This window comes from Notothenia rossii (genome assembly GCF_949606895.1).
Source record: "Notothenia rossii genome assembly, chromosome: 5".
Lineage (NCBI taxonomy): Eukaryota > Metazoa > Chordata > Actinopteri > Perciformes > Nototheniidae > Notothenia > Notothenia rossii.
Window position 1 is genome coordinate 81,968,497 of NC_136903.1, and position 27,881 is coordinate 81,996,377.

The 27,881-nt window shown below is 40.0% G+C and overlaps 2 protein-coding genes across 4 annotated transcripts; both read left to right on the plus strand.

Moving 5' to 3' along the window:
* On the plus strand, window positions 1-9,272 carry LOC307041484 (uncharacterized protein). 2 transcript variants are annotated; one of them, XM_079684921.1, is made up of 2 exons: window positions 1-915; window positions 6,354-9,272. In XM_079684921.1, exons 1-2 carry the CDS (start codon window positions 717-719, stop codon window positions 7,148-7,150), a joined length of 996 nt encoding a protein of 331 aa, XP_079541047.1. In that variant the 5' UTR covers window positions 1-716; the 3' UTR covers window positions 7,151-9,272. The 2 variants fall into 2 exon arrangements, with proteins under 2 accessions (XP_079541047.1, XP_079541048.1); XM_079684922.1 differs by lacking the exon at window positions 6,354-9,272 and adding an exon at window positions 4,086-5,957 and having other exon boundaries at window positions 307-915.
* Window positions 9,273-9,447: 175 nt separating this feature from the next.
* On the plus strand, window positions 9,448-27,791 carry synpra (synaptoporin a). Of its 2 annotated transcripts, XM_079685330.1 has the most exons (6): window positions 9,448-9,719; window positions 9,845-9,910; window positions 21,876-22,000; window positions 22,412-22,610; window positions 23,180-23,371; window positions 26,288-27,791. In XM_079685330.1, exons 1-6 carry the CDS (start codon window positions 9,702-9,704, stop codon window positions 26,540-26,542), a joined length of 855 nt encoding a protein of 284 aa, XP_079541456.1. In that variant the 5' UTR covers window positions 9,448-9,701; the 3' UTR covers window positions 26,543-27,791. The 2 variants fall into 2 exon arrangements, with proteins under 2 accessions (XP_079541456.1, XP_079541457.1); XM_079685331.1 differs by lacking the exons at window positions 9,448-9,719; window positions 9,845-9,910 and adding an exon at window positions 21,407-21,734.
* The last annotated feature ends 90 nt before the right edge of the window (window positions 27,792-27,881 follow it).

Here is a 27,881-nt window from a genome sequence, read left to right on the forward strand (position 1 = left end):
AAAAGCAGTCATTAAGAAGAAAGGGATGGAGATCTGGCAGAAAAGGTGGGAGAAAGACCAGAAAGGCAAGGACTATCACAAAGTACAAAAGACAATTACAATTAATATTCATAAAGAAAGAAACAGAAGGGAGGAAATCATGATGGCTAGACTCCGAATAAATCACATGGCTTTGAATAGTACGCTGTATCATGGGGAAAAGTGACAGTAACAAGTGTGGGAACTGTGCAGTAAAAGAAGATGTAGAACATATATTGTTACATTGTGACATCTATAAAGCGGAAAGAGAACAATTAAAGGCTAAAGTCTTAGAGGCAGAGAGGGAGTGTGGTTGGTGTTTTGGGAACAAAAGGAGAGGGAGTAAGAGCTACCAGAAAGGCACTGTTTAAATTCTTGAGTGAAACTGGGGTAGGAAAAATAATTTAACATTAGGTCAGGAAAGAACATAGATTTGTTTTTTGTTTTATTTATTTCATGGTTTTATTGATTTATTTATTTATTTTTATGTTATTTTTATTAGAGCATAAGTGAAAGAGTTGGAATGATGTGATGATTCATACTCATGTACAGTAGGTGGCGGTATGCACCTTTTAAGTTGTTTGCAATCCGCCAAAAGCAAGAGAACAAGAAGAAGAAGAATATTTTCACCCGAGTGCGGCGCACTTCCTGGGGGCTTGGTGCACGCAACAGAGAGCTGACAGTCAGGTTATCATAAAATGGCTAACGCTACGCTCCAGTCGTTCAATGTCTTTCTAACGGAGAGGTTAACCGCAGCTGCAGTGGACATCTACGGGTTCGTGGAGAAGACCATCGTGGACTACCAGGATGAAGTGTACCAAACCAAGCTGGAGAACCAGAGGCTGCAGAGGCTGCTGGATCTGGTCTACAAGCCGGAGATAAGGCTGCACAGAACAGGTATGTTTCTCAGTGTGCACCTAACCTTACTATGCGCTATCATGGTAATTGTCCAGTAACGTTAATTAAAGCACAGAAGCTAACACCGTTTACAGTCTTACGTGCTTTGTATTTGCTACATTAAGCTACATTATGTTAGCAAGCAGTTTTAGCTAGCGTTACTGTTCTCCAGCTGAAGAGAGTCAAGAGAGTAAATATCCGGTCAATTTACATGTAGGCCTAGTATGATCATATATTTTATACGGGCAATTATAATTATTGGTCGTAGAAAGATGTACGGTGGCCCTGAAGTGCAAGTTAAAACAACATTTCACAAAACACTACAGCATTTCACAAAACACCACAGCATTTCAGAAAATATCACAGCATTTCAGAAAACACTACAGCATTTCACAAAACACAACAGCATTTCACAAAACACCACAGCATTTCACAAAACACCACAGCATTTCAGAAAACACTACAGCATTTCACAAAGCACCACAGCATTTCACAAAGCACCACAGCATTTCACAAAGCACCACAGCATTTCAGAATATGTATACGGTGGCCCTGAAATGCAAGTCAAAATGATTTATATGGATTTATGTACTGCATATAAAACAAATATATTTGTATATTTGAGGGATACCATGGTCAAATTGTGTTAAATTGTACCGATCTAACAATAACCAATTGTATGAAATCCAACCCCACTTATAGTCTTGTTAAGGAGGTCATATTTAGGCAGGGGGATTATGAACCCTTAGATTGTAGAACATTTTCAAATGATCTGGTGTAGCAAATAACATGAAAAACACCTTGAGAAGAGCCCAGTAATATGGCCATCCTGAGCCTGAATGGCCTTGACACCGTCACCAATGGCAACGCTACTCTTGCAAGTAAGAAAATGAACAACAATGGTTCGTCAATGCTTACATTCATTGTTTGTCACATTGTTTTCTTCCAGGAATGTGTCCCTTTATATGATGTCGCTTATTGAAATTGCATTTCTCTTTTGTGATTTCCTGTTTGTAATTCTAACCTGTGGCCATGTACTTCCTGCTCATTTTTATGAGGAGTTTACGGTGGCCGACAGGTGCGAACTGGATACAACGGCCCAACACTTTTCAATTAGGAGAAATGTACTGCAGCTGCAGAAACAATGCAAATATTAACACAAATGTGCCAAAACACATGGAAATTAAGAAAAGTCTTCACCAACTTGACAACACATGCGCAGCAAAACATTTACCATTTGCATGTGTATATGCATATTTGTGTGTTTTTATATTTTCATTGTTTCTAGAAGCTGCAGCACGTTACTCCTAATGGGAATGTTTTAGGCCGTTTGCACCTCTCTGCCAACCTAGTCGTGGCTGGAAAAAAAGCATGTTGGGGTTGTGTTGAGAGAAGTTCAAGTCATTGACCCGAAGAGTGAAACAAAGCTTCACAGTATTGAATCAGCCCTGGGATTGTGTGTTAAATAGAGCTTACATTTGCCAAATTATTGTTGATGTATCAGCCAGACAAGAGCTATCTTAGGTTCATGTCATATTGGAGTGATCACAATTGTTGCTCACAAGTTGTCAACACAGGAAAGTTATTCACCTCTACCATACGATGTCAATCTGGAGTGCAAGCAACGCTTAGTAGTACATTTTTCTATGCCGTGTGATTGTGCGACACCTTGTAGGAGAAGTAAATAATCTGCATTAAAACCACTTATAATAGAGAGGGGGAATAATGTGACAGCAGTTTTATACAGATACAATTTGTAATGCCTTTTGAGTGTGGATCTGGGGGTTGTTATCATTTGCTCAGATGCTTACTATGATGTGTTCCTCCTGTGTAGTGAATGATCACTTTGATTCCTTTAATAAAGTACATTACCTGACGCTTACTATCTATGAATAATAAAGAGGCCTAATTGAGAGCTTTCTTCAGATGGGAAAAATCTCAGGTGTGCAGTACAGAATAGACGAATGTGCTTTCACCAGCTCACACGACCTACTGTCTCAATAGCCGCGTTCACACCGCAGTACTTTTCCCACTTTAGTTGCGATATAGTTCCGAAATGTCACGTTCACACCAAAAATAGCCGGAACTAAAATTAGTTATGAGAACCTTTTTACCCCCTTTTCCATCCCTGCTAGAGAGCAGGGACTTTCGTGGGAGAAAAAGGTTCCTATTTCTGATTGGCTGGGCGGATTGCAAACCACGCCCCGTAAAACTCAAAAAAGGTTTTGTGAAGCCGTCATTTTATTATCCTAGCATTAGCATTAGCCCAGCGCAGAAACGCAGAGAGACTAACTTATGGCAACACAAAATAAAACATGGGAGCGGTTGAGATGAGGAGGTGTTGGCGTTCTGGAGATTTACTCGGAAGGCCAGTCCCCAACTCCGGGGACTTCGGGTGGCAGTATACGGCGTGAAGTTGTTTGCGGCCTGCCAGTAAACCCAAAGCAGAAGAAGAAGAAGTGACGTCAGCGGCTTCATTTGCCTAATCCACCCCCAGGGACTTATTCCGGTGTGAACGCGATCTGTACTTAGTTCATCAGAACTAAAGAGTTCTCATGAACTAAGTTCTCATGAACCTTTGTTTCTGCAGATATGTTCAAAAAGCTACAAGCACACACAGATACATTGTGTTGTTCATTGCAGTATTCTCTTGAACACCATGGGGCTCACAAAGAAAACAGTCTTTGAAAAAGCAAGAAGTGAAACACAGAGGAAGAATCTCATATTGTATTCATGGACTTACGTTAGTGCTTATATACAATCACTGTAAGGAAAACACAAGTATTTGGAACAGCAAATGCATTAAAATAAAACAGAAATTCCTGCAAATAATTTATTTTGGTTTGCAGATTCGTGTTTTTTTTAAAAGTATTTAAAGATAAAGTGGCTGTTTCTTTCATCAGTTGTTCACCTGTATATGTTATGAATGGCCCATAATGCAAATGTCCAGTAAACTAGTGAATCACAGACATGTACTCTGTGTCTTGTAATGTTTTTATAGACGTTCCTGCTCACTGTCTTAAAACCATAACTTGAATTATATGTCTCTGCTGCCGTAAGGACGAGCACCACGCCTTGGGATTAATCAAGTCCACCAATATAGTTTGTGTGATCAGAGAAGTGATTTTTTTAAGCTGCTACCAAAATCATTTTCCTATCCACTGTTACAGATTCAAGGCAGATCGAACTGCCCACACCAACACAGGAGGTTTTTGCTCGGGAGCAGCAAAAAAACCTGCCCATTAAAGAGGAACTGACCGAGGCTGTGGACTCACCATTACATCCGGCGTACAGCAGCACTACTGACAGCCTCACTGAGAGGGTCACAGAAGGAGAGCATGAAGAAAATCAGATGCCAGACAATTTAATTCAAGTTTTGAGATTTGCAGAGCACAGCCAATATGAAATGCCAGACAGCCTGAGTCGAGCTGTAACAGTCGGAGAGCACATGGATTATGACATGCCTTCACAGGATGACCAACCGTTACCGTCCTTTGGAGTATCTCCGCTATATACAAATAAGAGACCCTTTTTTTTGTGTAAAATTTGCCGTCAGTATTTCCTGAGACAAGAAGAGTTACAATTGCACCTCGCAGCTCATGCAACAACAAGTTCACCAACGTCCAGCGACAACAGGAGTGAAGCGATGCCCCACATGATAACGCACACAGACGAGAAACCATACCCCTGTCCCATTTGTGGGAAGGGATACAAGCTGAAAAGTCATATAAAAGAACACGTGAGGACTCACACTGGAGAACGGCCTTACCCCTGCTTCACCTGCGGGAAGAGCTTCAACAGATCTTCCAACATGACTAAACACGCCCGGATCCAACACAGGGAGAGCATGCCTTTCAAGTGCATGCAATGCAGCCAGCGCTTTCCTGTGCTCGTTATGTTCAAACGGCACATGAAGAAGGTCCACTTGGTCAATATCTCTGTGTGAAATTCTGTAGCTGACTGTAAAAGTTCAGAAGTTACTAGTGGTAAAACAAAATGAATCTAAAGTGCTTTTATTATCAATCAAAATAAGCTTTTTGCACACGCTGTTCATGTGTTTTCTGAAGGGAAGAGCAAATATATATTGATGTTCATTTTTTTAATTAAAGCCAACCTTTTGATGAGGATCCTTTTTTAATTTAAATTATAAGGCTGAAATGAAATAGAAAAGTGACATGACATTCGAGTGCGGTTACAGATGCTAGTGAGCAAGCTGCTGGTCGCATCAACATGGATGCCGATTGTTGACATGTGTGCAATGGACTTGAAACTTTAACCAAAGATGTCCTCGAGACGGTATTAATTGACTTTGAAGGTTTGCACAAGTCTGTTTGAAGGTTGGGAAGAAGAAACCTTTAGCCTCCAGAGTGAGCAGTGTACATTTTGATAAATCACCTCCAGTGACTTAAGACTGCAGAGTTGGAAAAGTGTCTGTTGCCTTCTCCCCATGCATCTGCTTAAGGCTTGTGGCTCAAGGCTGCTACCAGCATCAAAAATCCAAATTCCTGACCTAACTGTCAAAGCATAGAGTTGCATTGTGGGTAATGGAGTGTTATTAAAACAGAATATCTTTAGTTCTGCTGCTTTCTTTAACTTGCTGTTCAATAATCAAACAGTCCGGCCAAAGTTTTTGAAGACCAATATGTTTGATGAGACTGTTGATGTGCTTTTTTAAAAATGTAATTATGATTTCATAGTTCGATTTGCAGTAACCTGTATTTAAGGTTTGATATAAATAGTTTGCTTGATTGTTTAAACATACTTTAATAATAGAAGACCCTGAAATGCATTTGCTAATTGATTATAATTCATTTGTTTCTGTTGCCTTAACAAAACATTGATACTATGCCGGCTATAGCAATGCTTCAATGCAGCAGGACTGTGTTGAAGATACATGTGCTCTGTGCTCGATGAATGTATTGGACAATGTTTCAGCTTTACAGATTACATATACTTCACTAGCTTTCACAAACTCTGTGTGTACCATGCTTGTACTAGATTGTCTGTCTGTTTGTTGAGAATAAAGAATGACTGTTAAAACACTTTTTGTTAGTTTGAGCAAAATTACGTGTGGGTGAAAACTGTGTGCTAAGAAGATCAAAAGCTTTTTTGGCATGTGACTGAGAACGCTGGAAGGGGGTTTCAAGGCAACACATTTTTAAACCAGAAACATCACATCCTTTGAATGGCTCCTGAACTTTAAAAAGTAATTGATTGTTTTTGGTGTAACACAAGAAAAAAAGGCCTTCATTTTGGGCCTCTTCTGTGGTTTTTCACTCTTGACTGTTTTCTCCCTTCATGAAGTTGATGTGGCTCTGAGGCAGCTGATCTCAAAGGTAAAAGTCCAGAATGGTGTGGATTCATGGCATCACTATTTTTGCACTGGCAACCTTGATGCGTGCTGAGAGTGTAATGTGTTTCCATTTCCTCCCTTGCAGATAACAAACAGCCAACTACACTGCCACCTTCGGAGGAGACACTACCCAGACAGCCGGAGTGGATCCCCGGGGTGTGCCAGGATGAACCGGGACCCTCCCAGATTAAAGAGGAGGAAGAGCAGCAGAAAGAGGAACTGTGGATCAACGGGATCAACGAGCCACCTTCAGCAGACGAGAGCGATGACGGCGACGCCTTGACGAAAGAACTCATAAAAACGGTGCAACAGTTAGAAGACTGCAGAGCCGCAGAGGAGGGCAGAGAGTCAGAGCCGGCCCCTGCAGAGGGTCCAGAACCCTCTCAAGAGAAGACCAGCACCACCTTGTACCGCTGCCACATATGCAACTACATATTCACCAAGAAAAGTGTGCTTACCTGGCACCTCAAGACGCACGAAAGCAAGTCACATGACAGCAAGGGGAACTTTGACTGTCACATATGTGGCAAACACATACCCTGTCAGAGCAATCTGCAGAACCACATGAGAGTGCACACCGGAGAGAGACCCTACAGCTGCCATTTCTGTGGCAAGTGTTTTAAACTGAAAGGACACATGACGGAACATATAAGAACTCACACAGGAGAGAAGCCTTTCAGCTGTCACATCTGTGACAAATCCTTTAACAGAGGTTCAACTCTGAGAAAACACGTTTTAGCCAAACATAAAGAAGAGAGACCGTACAAATGTGGGGATTGTGACGAGTTATTTACAGAGAGGCTTCTGATGAAGAGGCACATGCGGAAAGTACACGGAGTCAAACTGTCCACGAGTCAAAGTCCTGCAGAGCAGACGCAATGATGTTGCATGTCGCGTACAGTCCAGAGTCATAACGACTAAGGCTACATATCTTTTCAAATGTTTGGATACTAGCTCCATGAAGTTTGGTCCCAATACCAGAACCTTTTTTTCAAAGTTTGGCTTTTTTGGATTGTAATTGCGGTACACTACAGATTCCGTTTTTGTTATTGAAGCAAATTTCAATGTTGTCTAATATATAGCCATACAAGAACTTTATGAAAGCTCTTTTGCTTTCTTGCCAAAAGTTAGTTGAGTAGATGTAAGGAGGTGAAAGCCTAGCATAAAAACTGAGAGCAGATTAGCCTGGTTCCATTTCAAAGAACAAAAATATACCTTGTTTAAAAAATAATGTATTCCATCAAGGTATAAAATATATTTATTATATTACAACATATTTACAAGATAGCGTTAGAGGTGCTGATTGGTGTATTATTGAACCTTTGACAGACCCAAGCTAGCTGTCTATAGTTTCATCCATTCCTAATGCTAAGCTAGGCTAACAGTTACCTGGCTCTAGCTCCAATAAATGCACACACACAGAGGCCCATTAGATAAAGAAATACAAACATATACAGACAACGTAGGGCTGAACAGAGTCCCAATGACTCTTCATGCTTCAGAACACTGGAGGATTTCAAGTGCTGCCTGTCTGAAGTTGTTCATTACTAAACTTCATATGTGCTGATCATTAAGATACTATTTTCCATTTCTTCTGTTTTCATTACCTCTCGTAATCATTAATATGAACCTTAAGAATTGTATTGTGTGGCATAAAAAAAAGATAAAACTGATAACCGATCAACCATTTAAATTCAATTGTGCATCAGAATAACATTCACAATGGTGGTACCTTATCTGTTAACTCGTGACATAGTGTCTATGTTGTACTGTAAAGTTGTTTTCTATATTTATTGATATTGTATATTATTATTTGTATTTGTATTTGTATTTGCCACAGTCCAGTTCAGTATTATGGCGTGTTGTAAAACCAGCTACATGAACGTGAAATGTAAAGCTTAAAAGAAACAGTCAGTTGTTAAAGTATGGCAAAAACTGTATCACTTCCATTGTTTTTCCTTTTCTGTGTCACATATAAGTGAAATGTATCTGTTCAGGAGTAAAAGTAGTTTTAGAAATAATTACATACATACAACTGCTTTGGATAATTAGAGTCAGATGTATTGAAGATGATCTCATCAGCTGTAACAACTGTAAGCAAACACTGTGTGTGAGTAGGGAGGAAGACCAAGCGGCAGCCAGCACTCTCATCTGTAAGCATCATGCAAATGATTTTTGAAAGATAAGAAGGAAAACTACGTCCTGTAAGAGGGTATACTATTCTAAATCTAATATGTTCTTACCCCTACCTGCAGAGGCAATGCTGCTCTGTTGCCCGGATAGAGATCAGACTCTGGATTTTAATTCTCTCATCTCAGTCACCAAAGGAGACCGCTCAAATGACAGCGCGTGTCTGCTTCAAATGTCTGATTGCAGGAGAGACTCAGGTTCTCTCTCTCTCTCTCTCAGTAGATGTGGCAAAATAAAGTGTGTGTGTGTGTGTGTGTGTGTGTGGTTGTGTGTGTTTTTATGTGTGTCTTTGTTTGCATGAATGGAGCCTGGTTTGTCCCTAGCTGTCAAAGATTGCATAATACAAACCCCAAAGTGGTACGAGTGGTTCTGCTGCATTTCAGACAAGATTCTATGGATCAAAGAAAAAAAGTGCACTACTACTTCTGTAACTTTATTTACTGTACACGTTACATAAATGACTAAGGTAAGGTTTACCATACTAATTATTGTTGATACAATATACTGTAGAAAGATGTTTTCTTTTTTGTAGGAATAATATTGATTTGTTATTTTGGACTTCAAGTATTTCTAATTTTAATACATACAGTAATTATTACTTTTTTATTTATAACTTTAATTGATTTTGTATCAACGTTTTATTTTGAGTTTGTAAATGTAAGTTCCTATTATTTTGAGTTTGTAAATGTAAGTTCCTACCTGTAATACATATAATACTAATATGTTTAATAGTATATTGCTGCCCTCTAGCTGCATCTGTGGCAGCCTACAAGTAACTTAAATAATAAAACTAATTCAAATGAGATTCAGATTCAATGAACATTTATTTATCTTCAATCCAAAATAAAAAAAATGCAATTCAAATTATTGTATTACCGAGACATATTAGAGTGCAGTGCATTTCATCTGAATTAGCTTTTTCTTTTGATCAATGAGTGTGCATCTGAAATAACAGACAAGAATAACGACCCAGATCTATAAAATAACAAATGAGTTCCCTCCAATAACAAAAAATTAAGGCGTCACTCCTCTTTGGGGAGACCATTCCCCGCCTGTCTATGCTAAACAACACCCCCCATAAAATAATCCGCAGAAGACTCGGGCTTTTCCGGTTGGTCTCGGAATCAGAGACGAAAGCCCCTGACTTTACGCGCGGGAGACGCATCAATTGGGTCTTGGCTTGAGGTTTTATATTATTTACATCCAATCAAACAAGTAAGAACAAAAGAAGCCTTCTGTTGAAATGGATACCGCCGATCAGGTGAGTAAATCTGCAAATTGCGAGACTGCTTTTGGCGCAGAGATGTGTTTGATGGTGGGCTAAATTGGCCAATTTGTTGTTAATTGGTGACAGACATTACCATTTTATCCTGTGTCCCCATGCAGCTTGCATCTGCGGGCACGTTTCATGTGCTGAAATTACCTCTGGGATTTATCCGTGTTTTGGAATGGGTGAGTTTTGATGGTTATTGCATGAAATAACTAAGTGTGATACATGTCCGTAAGCGATGATGTTATTACTATCTGCTTTTGACTTCAATTCCTTCATATCTCTTTGCTGCAACTTCAACTTTATCGCATTTGTTGGCTTTTAGGTGCCTTTATATTATTGTTTACCCGCTATCATCTCGGCTTTTTTTATTTTTACCATGACTAAATGGCTCAAGTGTATGTACGGATTTCTAGCTCCGTGAGACCTACACGCCAGGGGAAACCGCAGTAGCTTTTTAATGATGCGTCGTTTGGATGTGTTATGCCAACCCTTCGCGTTTTGCGCTTGTCCACCAAAAATGCTTAATTTTAGCCCAAGTGGAATGATATAACAAGAGTCAATATGTACGGGGTGTCCTAGCTCTCAGTGAATCAAAGCTGTATACCTCTTTCTGTCTGAGTGTATTCTCCCATGATTAGTGTACAGTGCAGAGAAGCCTTAAGGCAAATAAGAGATAAGTGATTTTCTTTGATGTGAGTTTCGAGAAATTACTGTAACCATGAGGGTATTCAGCTAGTGCACATATATGGTGTGTGTGTGTGTGTGTGTGTGTGTGTGTGTGTGTGTGTGTGTGTGTGTGTGTGTGTGTGTGTGTGTGTGTGTGTGTGTGTGTGTGTGTGTGTGTGTGTGTGTGTGTGTGTGTGTGTGTGTGTGTGTGTGTGTGTGTGTGTGTGTGTGTGTGTGTGTGTGTGTGTGTGTGTGTGTGTGTGTGTGTGTGTGTGTGTGTGTGTGTGTGTGTGTGTGTGTGGCTCTTGGCCTGTGTGGCACACTGTCAGTGGATGGCATATTCCGCTCCAAAACAGCTGTAAGGTCCCCTCCTCTCCACCATGGACCAAGTCATGCAGAAGCTGTCCTTTGAGATGTGCCCAAACCATTCTGTGTGTGTGTGTGTGTGTGTGTGTGTGTGTGTGTGTGTGTGTGTGTGTGTGTGTGTGTGTGTGTGTGTGTGTGTGTGTGTGTGTGTGTGTGTGTGTGTGTGTGTGTGTTTTCGTGTGTGTGTGTGTGCGAGAGAGAGAAAGATGGGAGGAGAAAGGGAACAACATCGTACAGTTGATTGAGCACATGATACAAATTATATACATGCCTTTATTGTATGCACCGGTGCATCATCATGGCTGTTCTATTATCTCACACGGGGCACTTTTACAAGTTGTATAAACTCAGCATCTTCCTGAAATGCAGCAAAACTCCGGCTAATGATGAGTCACAAAGAATGAGTCGTCATGAGTCTAATGTAAGGGTCCTCCTCTCATTCGAAACCCTGGACTGACCCACTGTCCTGTGATGCCATCCTCACTACTTATCTGTTCACCACTTTACCACAAACAAATAGGATAGGTAGCAATATCGTATATATCACTTATTATCTATGAAAACATGTTGGTTTGTTTTCATAGTATGCCATTAAGAGGTGTATGGGAACAAGGAATCAAAAATGTAGACCTTAATAAAAGTAGTAGCACACAATTGACAGATATAAAGTATTCTAAATAATTCTAGTGGATTAATCAATTAGTTGAATGAAAGAAAATGTATCACCAACAATTAATCTATTTAAAAATGTTAAACATATTAGTTTCAGCTTCCAATGTGCTGCTTTTCTCAGTTTTGCATCGTTGTTAAGTGAATATCTTTGGGTTTCGATGGATACTTTATGACTTTATGTTGGTCCCTGGGGAATTATGATAGTCATTTTACCCCATTTCTAAATGTTTGTAAATTAAAAGATCAAGGACTCGCTCTCTTTAGCTAGAACATGACACGAAGGACTCACAAAGACTCAGATGCACGATTCTTTCTTGATTTCAAAAAATACCTTTTAATATACAAAAAGGTTTTAAGATCAACTAGGACCCTCAAAAGTTCGCTAGGTTCAACTAATAGTACAACAATAGTTTACAAAGAAAAAGGTTTCTAGGATCTACTAGGATACTCAATAATTAACTAGGTTCGACTAGTATGCTCAAGTTTTACACGAGGGTGTACAGACATGGACTTGGTCTAGAGACAAGACGAACCGACAAAAGGAGAACAGGGCTACATATACACACAACGGTTAATAGGGCACAGGTGAAAACAATCATGAGCAGGAGACCACAATCAAGCTGGCAGGTGACACACAATGACAGGAAGTGTAGACACCTGAAAAGAGAGGACAGAGTCAACATCAAAATAAAATGCAAGGCCACAAGAATAAACACAAAACAATGAACTAACAGAACTCTAACGCTGAAAACTTACAGAACATGTGTTTCTTGACATTTTTCATGAATCTTAGTTAGAAACAACGGGTAGTCAAACTGATAATACATGTGTATAGTTTGCATTAGGGCTCAATTAATCGCATTTTAATCGCAATTACGATTTTGGCTCGCAACGATTATGAAAACAACATAATCGAAATTAAAAAAATGTTTTATTTGTTTTTCAGTTGAATTATACTTAAAGTTAAGGGTAATCAACTGTTAAAAACATACTGTTTACATTTCTTTTTTCAATAAATGGATGTTTTCAAAGTAAATGGATAATCGTTTTTAATAATCGTGATATCAATTATTGACCCAAATAATCGAGATTATGATTTTTGCCATAATCGAGCAGCCCTAGTTTGCTTGCTTCATTACATCCCAGAACTGAACATATCCTTTGCAAATGATCTGGGAGTCAAAGCTGTCATGCATAGTATGTTGGTGATTGTTCTAATTAATATGAAATACCTATTAGGTTTGTCTGAAGAAGGCATACCATCGACATCCTACTCTGATTAATGCAGACTGAATTTGTATTGATGATGAATTACAGATTGGGAGTGGATCACTAACAAATTAATACTAGTTATTGCCGTTGTGAGCCTGAATGAGATAGGTCAGCATTTCTCTGCAGTCCTGGATATACAACAAAGCCTTACATGAATACAATACAATAAAACAGATTTTGTTTTCAGCAGGATTGGCAAAATAAGATGCTCGGTTTCTTTGTAAAAAAATGTGTGAAAAGTTCCTTTCCTCACCTTCTCGTTGTTTCTCTCTCTTTCCTCCATTACATTACATTACATTACATTGCATTTAGCTGACGCTTTTATCCAAAGCGACTTACAATAAGTGCATTCGACCAGGAAGATACAACCTCCATCACATTTTGTGTTATTTCTTTATTGACCTTTCACCTTGGTAATGTGTTACAGGTTGTGACAGATTGCGGCACAATATTCATGATAAACGTTTGTGCGGGATCATAAGCCCACACACGAGAGGAAAACAAGTGGTGAAAGGAGGATGACAGATATCACAAGGGACTTGCCAGGTCAAAGATCTGGTTTCCAGCTCTAACAAGGGGACGACAAGGGGAATTAGAGCAACAATGAGACTTTTGCACACCTTCCTTAATAACTGTCACACATGTGAAACGTTAGTGACATCTACCAAAACCCATATCATTCAGTCAATATAATCTAAGAAATTCTGGTATCTTCTAATGTCTCTGATCTTTAAATATTTGATGTCTAATGATACAAAGTGCAATTTTAATTCTACTAAAGCTAAGGCTTGCAAAGCTAATTATTAACAATGGATCCAATTCTTACATTTTATGAAAAATGAGTCGCTCATTGTGACATACCCCACAGGGAATTACCCTCTGCCTCTAATTTTAGCGTTTTTCTGCGCGTTGTTTTGGTCACATGCCAGCAAAAAAACTAAAATACAGCGGTTTATCAAAATGAGCAACTAGCTGTTGAACATTAAGCTGCAAAGAGTCATACTGTATATATATTTTAAGAGTTGGTACCTCAGAGGGAAATGAGTATTGAACCTTAATATGTCAGGTCAGGTGGTGAGTGTAGAAGATGAAATATCTTAATGTTCCCACAAGAAACCAAAATCCCAAATGCTGGTTTGAATCAGTCCTATTGAATATATTAACTGTAAGGCAAAGTTAATTAAATGTTTTGTTGAAAAAAAACTATAATTTCTCAAATGGTTTAGTGGTCCATCTTTCAGAGCCAGCAACAGGTCATCATTTCCCCCTCTCTAGTCATATCTGAGCTACATTTCACTTATGATGTGATCTTATCATGGGGTTGAGGGTTGTGTTAGTCGTGGAGCTCCTGGATGTGACGCAGCCTTTATTGACTTTAAGCTCAGAGCAGGACCTCCGTGTTCCCGTCAACCCGGAGACCATGGTCCGCCATCTGTGACTCAGGCAGAGAAAGGTTGGCCTGTCTTCTCCTGTAGGTGGATGTGTCTTCTCAAACAACACACACCAACACAGTACATGGAAGAGCACAGGTGGCAAGAGAGTGTGTACGAGGACAAGAGCATGAAGAAACAGAAAAGACACACTGTATTCATTTGACTATTGTTATAACTGAGATTATTCCAGATGAGGAAATAATATTAGGGACAAAAACAACTCAAAACGATATGTTCTATTTGCTGAATTAAAATGTAATTAGAAATACATTTATTATTTGTACGTGCATTTTGAAGAGAATCGATTATATACTTAATTGTATTAAACAATAACTGAAATTGTACCTTGAATTGTTAAAAAGGTACAATTTCATAAATAGCAATATAATACTTTTTTTTATCATGCCTGAAACTCCATAAATTAGATATGGCCTTAATTACACAGTATGGTCTACATGCTAACATTTCCAAATCAATAAAAATAAACAACATTTTAATTTATATCATATATAAATGTATATTTACTGTTTTTCTATCAAATCTAAAATATATTGCTTGGAGATTTAATGGAATGAAAGTAAATAAAAGTATACCTAATTGAGTATTTAGGATTTACTAACCTGAGATAAGGTTTTCTTCTGTAAAACATATTGGTAAAAATCATATCTTTGTCCCTTTCTATCATAACTCAATACTTAAAATAGGGCGTTTCTGTAAAGTCAAAGTCCTTAATCTGGCCCTTTAATTGACCTTCTAAAAGTGAAACATAAGGACGGAGATGATTTTGGATCATCTTTAATGTAACACCATACAAAAACACAAACACAGTAGGGTGGCATTATATTTCTGATGGGTGCCCCCAGCTTAATAAGTGCAGTGACTGTCCCAGGGCACAGGACTCAGGATCCAGCTGGGTCACAGGGCTAAGTAGCCGGTGAAACCCTATGGAGAAAAAAGGAACACCAAGAAGGGACACTGTTGTAAATATAAAATGGAGATTTTCTGTGATGGTCAGTGAAGCTTACAGAGGGAGGGAGCAGAGAGATAGTGGGAGAGATGAATCTGGGCTATGCATGGCACAAAGCGCTCCCCGTGCAGGAAGGGATTAGCCGCCGCTAAATGAGCTACTGATTTGTGTTCTGTGGAGCTGCTACTGAAGCAAAGACCAGGCAGCTTTCACATGAAGGCTTGTGTTCGTCGCGTCTTTGTGTCACTGTAAGTAGTTTGGATTTCACACAAAGAGCCATTATCCAAATCATCGGCAAAAGCACATCTGTAGAAGTATTTTTGCTCCATCAACAGCGCTTCAGTTAGGTTGACAACCCTTCATTACTCTGATGTCAGAGTTCCATTTAAATGTGCTTTTGTCTGCACTGTCCACAATCCGAATCTCAATTTGTTCTTTGTTTTTGGGACTCAACACTGGCGTTGTAAAATTGCTCATGTTTTCACACTAGCACTGAGAGTAAGACTTTGTGTGTTTGGTGTGTGTGTGTGTGTGTGTGTGTGTGTGTGTGTGTGTGTGTGTGTGTGTGTGTGTGTGTGTGTGTGTGTGTGTGTGTGTGTGTGTGTGTGTGTGTGTGTGTGTGTGTGTGTGTGTGTGTGTGTGTGTGTGTAGACACAAACATTGTCATGTACTGTTAGTGAATGGAAATACTGAATGAATACACAACACATAACACATGCTTCTACATCAACAGAAGCATGTTACATGAATAAAGATCACCACCAGACTTAAAACAGCTAAGTGCGCCAAAACAGAAAATTAATCATAAAGCGCCAGACAGACAGACAGACAGACAGACAGACAGACAGACAGACAGACAGACAGACAGACAGACAGACAGACAGACAGACAGACTACTGCAACTCCCTCCTGGCTGGTCTACCTGCATGTGCCATCCGACCTCTGCAGCTCATCCAGAATGCAGCGGCTCGTCTGGTCTTCAACCTTCCAAATTCTCCCACACCACACCGCTCCTCCGCTCCCTTCACTGGCTTCCAGTAACTGCTAGAATCCACTTCAAGACACTGGTACTTGCGTACCATGCTGCGAATGGATCTGGCCCTTCCTACATCCAGGACATGGTTAAACCGTACACCCCAGCACGTGCACTCCGCTCTGCATCAGCCAAACAGCTCGCTGCACCCGCACTACGAGGGGGACCCAAGTTCCCGTCAGCAAAAACACGTGGGTTTGCTATCCTGGCTCCAAAATGGTGGAATGAGCTCCCCATTGTAATCAGGACAGCAGATAGCTTACACATCTTCCGACGCAAACTGAAAACTCATCTCTTTAGACTCCACTTCGAGCGATAGAATTACTAACAAAGCACTTATATACTAATAAAGGGCTGGCTTTCTAAATGCCAGTTGAGTAGCACTTGAAATGTTTGGCTCTATGAAACCTGATGTACTTATATGATTCTATTTTCTTAAAGGTTGTATCTTCCTGGTCGAATACACTTATTGTAAGTCGCTTTGGATAAAAGCGTCAGCTAAATGCAATGTAATGTAATGTAACAGACAGACAGACAGACAGACAGACAGGTTGAGATCAACGTTTACATTGACTTAAATCAAAACGGAGGCAAATGTCAAAATTAGACAAAAAGACAACAGGCAGAGAATCATCAACCTGTGGATCAGGCAGGTATGGGTTCATGTGGCTAGAAAACACGCATCATTGACAATCTGGCCAGGAAATCAGTGGAAAACGGCTTGATGTGCAGGGTTGCCAATGGGGTAACAGGTAAGCAGACATGAACTTCTTTACAGAACAGTAACGCAAAAAAATGCTTTTGATAGCAGCTATTTAGAACTTACAAAAACAGGAAAAGGATCCTAAAACCATCCTGTTAACTTTAGCTTTAAGCTAATGGTGATTGCGTTTACAATACCACATCCTGTTAGTGCAGATACTTTCTGTTGTTACTTTCAATTGATTCAGGTCGAATTTAAGTTCATGTGGAAATCTTTTGGAGCTCAACATGACCGAGTCAGATCCCTCCAAAATGAGAAAATTATCAAAACGAATACGTCCTTCTCGAATATCCTAAAATCCAAAAGATTGTCCTTACTGCATGCTTTTCTGCTCCTGAAGAACACACTCCATAGAGATGGTTTGTGTGGTTTTTAAGTGGAGTTTAATTTTAAATGATAGCATAAGATAAGCAATTTGAAAGGGATGTTTAATCTTTCTGTCTTCATAAAGAGTGTCCTAGATATTTCCCCCTCCGTGTTTTTTCTCCTCGCAAACGCAGCCACTCGACATTGTAACAATTCCTATCCACTTGAAAATAGCAGGTGGACCATGTGTGTGTGGCCATTTTTGTCCCGTTTGCGAAAAAGTCAAGTGCAGATCATCAGAGAACGCACCTTTTTTAGTTTGTCTGCCACTTGACGGGATCCTCACCTCCAAGCCTCCTCCGCTTTCTCCTCTTGTTCAATCAGCTGAATAATGTGTTTACTTTACAGTTGAACGTTCGTAATCATACGGAGTCACCATTCCTTAAATCCTCAGTCTCTCCCTTCACTTTCCCCTATTTTACAATGGAGGGCTGTTTGTATTAAACCAAGTCTGATTTCTGCTGGTAAAGCCCTGAAGCCTGAGGATCTGTTTCATAATCCGCAGGCAGCCTCCGCTCTTCCACAGCTGTCATTCATACCTTCATTCATGCCTCCAACCCTCACTACAAAAACTTGAAATCTTGCCAAGTATATTTGTCTAATATCTCGTCAGAATATGTCTTTACACCTGATATAAGACACAATAACTTCAGAAGTAACACTGCAGTGAGATATCGGGTCTTGTTTTTAGACAATGCATCATCTTGTTAAGTCAAACCATCTTATTTTGAGTTGTATCTCAGATTAAACATATATTTGTTTACACATTTATTAGAAAATCACCAACTAACATCAGAAAACAGAAAACTTTTGAGTATTTGCGGCTTATATTGTAACACAACATTTCCTGATTCGGGTCAAATATAGTTCAAAATGTGTTCTCCCAGCTAATTATAAGATCGGATTTATCTGAATATCCCTTCTTATTTCAAGTTCTCTTACCAAGCAAATGTTCACTTGTTCTATTGGCAGATTTTTTTACTTATTTCAAGTGAAATCACCTTGTTTTTATTATTGTTTAACTTGTTTTTGGAACAGTATTTTTTCCAGTGCTGCTGAGAAACATTTACATCTCCTCAGACAGAAACCATGCAACCTTATCCACCCACCTGAATTAAAATATAACAAGGTGTATTCATTAAACCTTACATTGATCTGAAAGCAAATTCTGATATTCACACATTGTCATCGTCAACGCCATGTAGGTCAGTGGAGAAGGGGGCAAACAGGGAGATGTTTCAGAGCTTGTGTTTTGCACTGCATTCAGTTTTCATTCCTGTACCCTGGCTTCTCTTTGTCTCTGTCTCTCTCTCCCTCCGTCTATCTCTTGTTCCCTGAGGAGCCCAGCCGGGAGAGGCAGATAAACACACGGGGCGCGGGGCTTAGCACCCACCCTCCTTTCACAATGCCACGCTCTCCTGTTCAAAGGCCCCAGCCAGAAATGAGAGGGGCTAAACCCGAGCCGAAAATCACAGGGAGAGGAGGCAGCTGCAGCAGAGAGCCGCAGAGTATAAAGACGTACAGAGAGAGAGAGAGATGTTTATCTGGGGGTGTTTGTGAAAATTAGGGGGGAGTATTTATTCTCTCGCTTCTTCGGTCACTTTTTTTCCACCATTTGTTTGCTCAGATAAGCCACAGTCTGCATTTACAGTATTTATCCTTTTAGTTGCATATGTGAATTTGTTAAGGGGTTATGCAGACGTATAAGCACTTTGCTTTTTGTCTGTGTCCTCATTTTGCCTCTAAACCAACCAAAGGTAAAGTGAGTGAATCACTTTAAGACCTTCAGTATAGAGGAATTCCCTGCAAAGGCTCCAGCTGTGCACCGTGACAGCATCCAGCTCCACCTGAGGCCTGACGCTGCAGGAAACAAGTGGACATCCAAGTCCTTTTGTTTTTTATACAGCACTTGGCTCTGTTCTGGGCTGACCCAGCCACAAGTAGTTAAAGCCCTGAGTAACCCAGATTACCCTCACATCACCTGCTACTGTCCCTGTTAGCAGTTCTCAGATTTAAAGGTGACCTATCATGCAAAATGCACTTTTGTACGTCTTTGATACATGAATATGTGTCCCCGGTGTTCCAGGGAACTCACCAAGTGTCAGAAAACACAACCCTCTCTATTTTCCTCCATACCCAAATCTCTTAAAAAGGGGCTGCAACGGATCTGATACAGACTGATCCAGATTGGAACACTTCTATGACGTCACAGAAGTGGCGCTACGGCTATTGGGCCAACTCCACCAATCAGGAGGAGACAGCCACGGACATTGCCGTTCGAAAGCGCTGGAGACGCTGTAGTACATATGCCAGGCCTGTAGATGGTGCTGTTCTCACAGAATCAGCCCATGCAAAGACAGTGTTACATTGAGCGAAATGAGGAATGGCTCAAATGCATGATCTGTTTGTTATTTTGAAAAATAAAAAGTGTAAATATGCCTTATATAGGTATGGTCCTACACTATATTATTCAAATATAGCATGATAGGTCCACTTTAACTTATCTGCCTGTCAATGTGAAGAGAACAAATATGGTTAAGTTTTAATAATACCCACTGATCCCTTTTGTTAAGATATTTTTTTATGAATTGTGCTTTGATTTAAATCCCTCTTTGAGGTTGTAATCGTTAAAATAAATAAATCGATGCACTTAAATCTGCTCTGCATGGAGATTTGATGAATAGATTAAATTAAATTATAGCATTTGTCCACAAGGGGGCATACACTACCTGATTATAAATGTTGTGACTGACATGTTTCTAACTTCTAACTCTTATATATGTCACATAAAAACTCAGTAGGGACTGTATTTTCTTATCTATTTCAATATTTGATTTTGTTCATTTAAGAGAACATGTGTTTGTTAAAAAACAGTTGATTCAGGCCACGAGCAGACACATTTTAAAGTTTGGCAATGTCATCTGCATAGTGGTGGATTTGCATCATAACTGATAATAAGTCAGATAGATTGTAACACCAATGAAGTACCTTAACCCTAACCCTCACACTTTTGGCATTTAATAAGTGAATTTTGTTTTACTAAGTACATATGTATACATTGTGAATGCAAACACATGCTTGCTACAAACATGCACACTTCATCTCTTCAATGAAAGGCTCACAGCTACTGCCAGAGTGAGTGTAAACAGTGCTGCTGCATGATCTTGTAATGTTGATGCTTATTACATGGCGCCCTCCAGAGGCTGAGGGCGTTCAAACTACAGAGATATCTCTTCTCCAGCTGCTGGCAAGCCTCAAGTCCAGCTGCCTGTAATATGGGAGAGGGGAGGCTTGAGCTAACCTGGCATCAGGTCTGATTATGGTGATCATGCTTGTGAGAAGGCTTCAGGCTTTTGGAGCCTTGTATAGAAAACTGAGCTGAGAGATCATATTAAGGGCAGAGGGTATGTGTGTGTCTCGGATCATATGTGCGTGCTCAGTCATGTTTGATGATAGTAATGGAAGATCCTTCAAGTCATCCACTTTTAACTGGAGACACAGAAAGACTTTGAGAACCTGCTGTCTGTACTGGCAGTCACTCAGTAAACCATTCAATTTTCCTTATTGGCCCTTTGTTTCGTCTCATATCTCATCTGACTTCACCATTGTTTTTACCTTAAAATATGATGTGGCAGATATTGGCCCAATGCTAGATCTCAATTATTGTTTCAAAAAGTCTGATCCATAAAGTTGTGTCAAATTCTGTTTTCCAATCAATTCCCGTTTCCTTGAACTTTATCTAAAGAGTAGACCAAGCCCTAACCAATGATAGCATAGCTATGGGAAATTGCACACAAGAGTAGAACATCAAATAAATGTATCATTATTGAAAATGCATTTGAAGGTCAAACTTTCGAGGTGAAAACATCACATTCCTCACATCCGTTTGATTTACATCCTCTTACCTTAGATATGGCTTTACCCTGCACTTACTAACATTCAGTGCTGTTTCCTGCTGTTCAAGTGGTATCACGGCCATTCCGGCTCAAGTTTATTCAGCTTGTTGCACCCTCATACTGTATCTGTTCTGCCTAAAGAAAAAACTGTGGCCCGATAATGAGAGTTCAGTCATCCTTCTCTAATACATTGCTTATGCGTATTGTATCAGTCATTACAATTCATACACACGTCCACGAATAAAGAATACGAATAATGTCAAATGTTTTTTTTAATTTAACCTTAAAAGCCTGCTGGAATCATCATCAGGTGCCAGAGGAAGAGGACAAGCAGTGATGTCTTCCTCTGGACCCCCGGACTCTGTCCTGATTCAGCTCAGCCCACACACACTCTCTGCAGCTATTATAGTCCATGTGCTGATGTGGCCAAAATGCTATCAGCTGGTGTTAAATTGGCCTGAGATGCTAAATGTTTAAAATGGGGGACTGCTGACACTCACTATTCGACACTTGGGTCTGTTACTAGGAATTCATTCAAGGACAGTTTCATGTTTTATGTGGCTCATTGTGTAAGGACATTTTGTTAGGAGGGTATAAGTAACTAAAACACCTGCTGTGTGATAATTTAACAATAATGATTTTTCCAAGGAGTGTGTTGGTCCAATCTGCTCATCCATTGCCAACTGCTTTTTTGTTCTTTCTTTGTGTAGCTTTTTGCCATTTTTGCATTTGCAACATGTGGGGGCTACTCTGGGCAGCTGCGGGTCAGTGTGGACTGCATGGAGAAGGCCAGAAGCAACCTCAGCATCGGCATCGACTTTGCTTATCCTTTCAGGTGAGAGGTCTTCATTCATTGTTTTATAGTTTGACGTCATGAGTATGAACCTGTGCATGATAACGTGACCCCCAATGGGACTTTATTTACTTAAATAATGTTTTTACTGGCGGTGAAATAATCATTGCATCTCTAGATATATCATTCCTTACAGCTGCACTCTGTATAAAATCAAATACAATGATTAACTTACTGTTCTCATCTGCAAATAACTACTTTTATCAAATGCTTTAAGGTCAAATGTATACATTTCGGAAGATGTCATGCAAGAGCTAAAGGCAGGGAAGATATGAATAGATTGCTGTGTCATCTTTTACTAGGACCTCCTGGTTAAACATATACAAGAGTGCTATTGATACCAATTTGTAAAGTGAATAGGATTTGACCACTGCACTTCCCTCTGTGTTTCAGGTTGCACCAGGTGTCCTTTGAAGCTCCCGCATGTGAAGGCATTAGAAACGAGCGTGTGTTCCTCATCGGAGACTTCTCATCGTCTGCAGAGTTTTTTGTCACCATTGCGGTCTTTGCCTTCCTCTATTCCCTCATGGCCACCATTGTCTACATCTTCTTTCAGAACATGTACCGTGAAAACAACCGAGGACCTCTCATTGTGAGTACAGTGGACCAAGGACATCTTAGGTTTTAGTGTTAGTTACTGTTGGGAAAATACTGAATGTAATCTTCCAATATCAGAGTAGCACATGATAACAAAGGCCCAACTGTAGCTGTGTACGTAACAGGATGTATGATTACCCAGAAGAGCGTCAGGACACACTGCATATGATAGCTATATGACAGCGATTAACATGATGATTCAGCCTCTTTGGAGATAGGCATATGACTGTCATGTTTATTGCTTACGCAGGCCTTAGCTAATCTGAACAAAACATTGTATACTGCTTTGAACCGGTATTCCTCCATCTTGTGACTGTGTACTGTAACACCCTCTCTTGTATATAAGGCATGTGAAGGACACTATTCGGGGAACTATTTGTCCCATGCAGCTCTGTATGTGATGACTACTTCCATTCTTGCAAGGATAATAAATACATGTATCCTGATATTGAAGCTCAAGCCGGTGACGAGTGATATTTGTCCTAACAGTTACTCACATTGTATAATCTTACCCTTGAGTTTAATTGTTCTATACCCTGTCTCATCTCTCTTTCTCGCCGTCAGGACTTTGTAGTGACAGTGGTGTTCTCCTTCATGTGGCTGGTCAGTTCCTCCGCCTGGGCCAAAGCTCTGTCTGATGTGAAAACAGCCACTGATCCAGATGAGGTGCAGTTCCTCATCTCTGCCTGCAAAGTCCAGTCTAACAAGTGCGGCTCTGTGCATGGACCGCGCTGGTCGGGGCTCAACACCTCAGTGGTAGGTTCGCAGGATGTTTGACCCACACACTGCGCATGAATACATAAATCAACCAGAAAAAGGTAATGAAAATAATTGAAGTAGTTGAAATACTGATACAGTCGTAGTGGAAAAGTCAGTTACACACATATACGTTGAAATGCTGAACCTTACGTTTTTAAGTGTACGCCCTGTGAAGTTGAATTACTGAAAGGAGTTGAAATGTACGCTTAAAGAGCCTGTGACACGATTTTCCCCCATCATCCAAACCCATCAATTTGAGTAAATATTGTCCCCTTAAAAACCGTTACTGAACTGATTTTGGATATTTGTACTTTGATAACCATTAATCTGCCCTTCAATGTTGACCATTTCCTGGATCTTCTCGGGGATTCTTCAAGTCCCGCCAAATTATGGGTGACGTCAATGCGGGCACAGCGCTCCAGCTGCACCGTTCAGGATCCCAGCATCTGCATGTAAACGCACGATGGCGCACACAGCAGCAAGCTCAGACAGCGATGACAGTTTAATTTTGAACGTGTCTGAGAGCTCATATGAGGCTGAAGGATCGGTGTATTTTGTATCTGTTAGAAGTTTAGGAATTAGGTGCGTCAATATGTGCGATCATACGGTCATGTAGCCAGTGGTGGACTGGGACTACAAATCAGCCCGGGACTCTCGACCGGCCCACTTCGGTACCACTAGTAAATTGTCAACGGGGGGAGTGGGGGATGTGCTAGTGACTTATCCGACCGGCCCACTTCGGTACCGGCCCATCGGGATTCGTCCCGATGGCCAGTCCGCCACTGCACCCAGCCCAGCCCACGTAAACTGTCAACGGGGGGAGCCTCGCTGCGGGGAAACGGTGGACCTAGTGTCCCATCGGGGTGGGAATAATAATAATAATAATAATAATAATAATAATAATAATAATAATAATAATAATAATAATCCGTGCATTTTATCCATTAATTTCCCCAACATTGTGGTAAAAAAAAACACACGTTTAATCCATGTTGGTGTAGGCCTACTACTACAACCAGTGGTGTAGTGGGGATGTTTTTACTGGGTGGACGGGGTGGTGGGTGGACGGGAGACACTATGGACGCGCTCGTGAACTGTCAACGGGGGAGGAGGGGGCAGGGGGCTTGGGGACCTCTGTGTCGCCTGTCAGCGCAACTTACATGATGCCGTTTAGACAATATAATAATAAAGGGCGGTGCCGGCTGTCAGCGAACCGATCCGGCCTTTCTGCGCGACTATCACTCAAATGCGTGACATAGTCTCAATGTGTGGGACGCGGGACAAATAATAAAAATGCTGTGTGTGCAGTCCCGCACAGTGCGGGACACCTGGTCACCCTACACACACAGTTCTGCCCCTCACACACACACGCTTCAAATCAAGTTGCATAAATGCTTGAGCTACGTTTCTCTTATAATTACTGTGAAATCTGCCTATTATGTTTTCGTCATTATTACAACAAACACACACTTGCAACTGATAACACTGGCAATGATTTTAGAGGTATTAGACTATTAAAAAAAGAAATCATGCTTCAAATAAGTGGGGGTACGGCGTACCCCCGCGTCCAACGCCCACTACACCACTGACTGCAACTACAAAAAGCTAAGGTTTGTTTTCTCATCAGGAAATGCAGACCGGCTCAAACAAAAATATTTTTAAATCATCAGCCTCACGATCATTTAATGTATCATATGTTCGCCGAATTGACATGAAAGCACTAATAAATGTAGTTTCATCCACTTGAGTTTACAAAAATAATCAATTTGTTTTTATATCACATCCGACGGGAGGAAATTCAGCAGCTCTCACTACCGATTTTTAATCCTAATTTAATCATCATCTTCACCACGATCATTTATGTTTTTGTTCGCCGAATTGACATGAAAGCACTAACAAATATGAATATACTGTAGTCAACTTCATTAAAACGTTATTAACGTGCCTAAACTCAGTAATTCACCATTTCTACGCATGACAACACACTTTGTCCGTGTTTGGCTCTCTCGCCGCACAGTGAAGCGTTCCCGCATTGACGTCACTTCCGGCTTCCCCCAAAACCTCAAAATGAGTCGAAGGAATTTTCCCGCGATGTTCGAAATTATTGATATTTATCGGAACGGTATCGCTTTTTCTTTTTTAAACTGACGGTTTGAGATTACTAGTAGCCCACTATTTCATTGCACAACAGTTGTTGGGTTCGTGTCACAGGCTCTTTAAGTAAACATTTTTGTATTGAGTAGGAGATTTGAGTTGATGTTGAAATCCTGAAAGAAAGTGTTGGAACAAAAATAAAGAAGTGGGCTGAAGTGTTGAAACTGATGGCAGATTACATGTACCAGGATTATGTATTTAGATACAAAAATGTATTATTTGAATTGTTGGTATATATGCTACTGCCTGAATATGCTTTATGACAGGCAGGTTTTCCTATAAATAAAACACTGAGCAGAGGAAAAAAAATTTGATTATAATTTTCTCATTGTTATTTGCATTGCATTTGATATTCGGCTTCAACAAGATACATTACTTTAATATTAATGTTCCTCCCAAACATGATGACATGCTTTATCAAATGCAATGCAATACAAAAGAGAATAGAACCTTCGAAAAGAAGATCCAAGATATTGAGTTTATTGTCATTGCATGTTAAACAAAACTAAATTATCTTTGTTGGCAATCAACTCCACTTAGTGGCATGTATACATATATTAAAATGGGAAATATAGACATGTAGTAGAGGAGTTTGAATGAATCACTACTAAAGAACCTGAGCATTTTTTCCACATTTGAATGACGTTTCTATGTTTTGTTGATTAATGAAATTGGTAGGAAAATAAGTAGAAATAAGAACCTTTTACTAAGTAACATTTTCTAACTTTAAAAATATTGCTTTGTCTTATTCCCCTTCAGGTTTTTGGGTTCCTCAACTTCGTTCTATGGGCAGGGAACATCTGGTTTGTCTTTAAGGAGACCGGTTGGCACAAGGGTGCTTCGAGGTTAGCAGACGGGGCATCAGAGAAACAGGCGGGCACCTTTCACCAGCAGCAGACCTACAACCAGGGAAGCTTTGACCAATCAGGGAGCTACAACACCCAGGGCAACTACGACCAGCCGTCTGAGTACAGCCAGGTGGGAGGGCCAACCTCCTTCTCCAACCAGATGTAGCCGTGCCTTTTCCTATAGCGGGCACTTCTGCATTACAAATAGGGCAATCAGGGGAGGATCAGAGAGGAGGTAGGTTTGTCAAAAAACTAAGAAAAAAAGGCATTAAGGGTGTCACCTATTGTGTACATAAGTATTGTTGGCTATTGTAAAAAAAAATGATTGGATAGAGTCTTTTACTCTTTATCTGTCAGAGGTGTTGTTTGCTAAATGTCGTATTTGTCGTTGTTTCGAAACTGAAGGTGTCTTTGTGCTTGGGGGATGTATTTTTGTGGTTAAGTGGTTTGCCCTGTTTTGAAAGGAAAAAGTGCTCTGTGTTCATATCATTCTTCAAGTTGGCAAAACAGTGTTGACTCAGTGCATTATATCTGTGCTAATATGCTCTATGTGAAATTAGTTGAAAAACATTATCTCTCTGAAAGTTTACAACAATCACACTGCCCTGACTTATTACTGACATTTTATTTAAGATCTATACTATTACTTTTTTTCTTATCTAAGTATAACTCTGTTTTGATCATGGGTATTTCTAATTCAGATTCAGAAAGTAATTTAGTGGCACGTGTGTATATCTTATATTTGCTTGAAACAAATACATTCCAACCCAAATCTGACATTGATCCTGTCAGACTGCAGGTAGCAGCAATGACTTTAAAGTAGGGATGTATATAACAAAAGTATGCAACCATTGCAGCATGTTGTTTCTATTCCCATGGTTTCCTCTTTATCGTTGCATCTCACAGACTACGCCACACTGTCATTTTGTCAATCTCAAGAGGGAGATTGCCTCACTTCATGTTTACAAGTGTCCTCTCCTGCTCGATACTGTGACTGTTTTCTTTGCTATCCTCAGAGCACTGGGACACTATAACCATATACGTTATACCTCGCTAAAGCATGACCAGAGAAACGCTTAATCCCAGCGAAAAAGCACATCCATACCACAGTGATAACAGCGAATCGTGGGCTCATCTGTACATAACCACTACTGAGCTTTTGTTGACTTTAAATAACAATCCAGATTTGTATAAATAAAAAAACAACTGTGCATTAATATGTTTTATTCCAAGATAATGCTGTTTGTTATCATTAATATGAAATGTGCAACCCTGTTTCTTGACCTCCTAAGCATGTGGCTTGAATCAGTGTAATAAAGCAGATTGAATATTCATGTATGTATAATAGTCTGACATTCATGATAGATGTGTAGGGGTCTATATTCTGACAATCACAATTACTTTATGAGTGTGGGTATTTTACAGGCATTCATGCTATTAAAGATGCACATATTTGCATAAATAACCTGTTTGCATGCCTCAACTCTTTAATTCTCTGATATGTA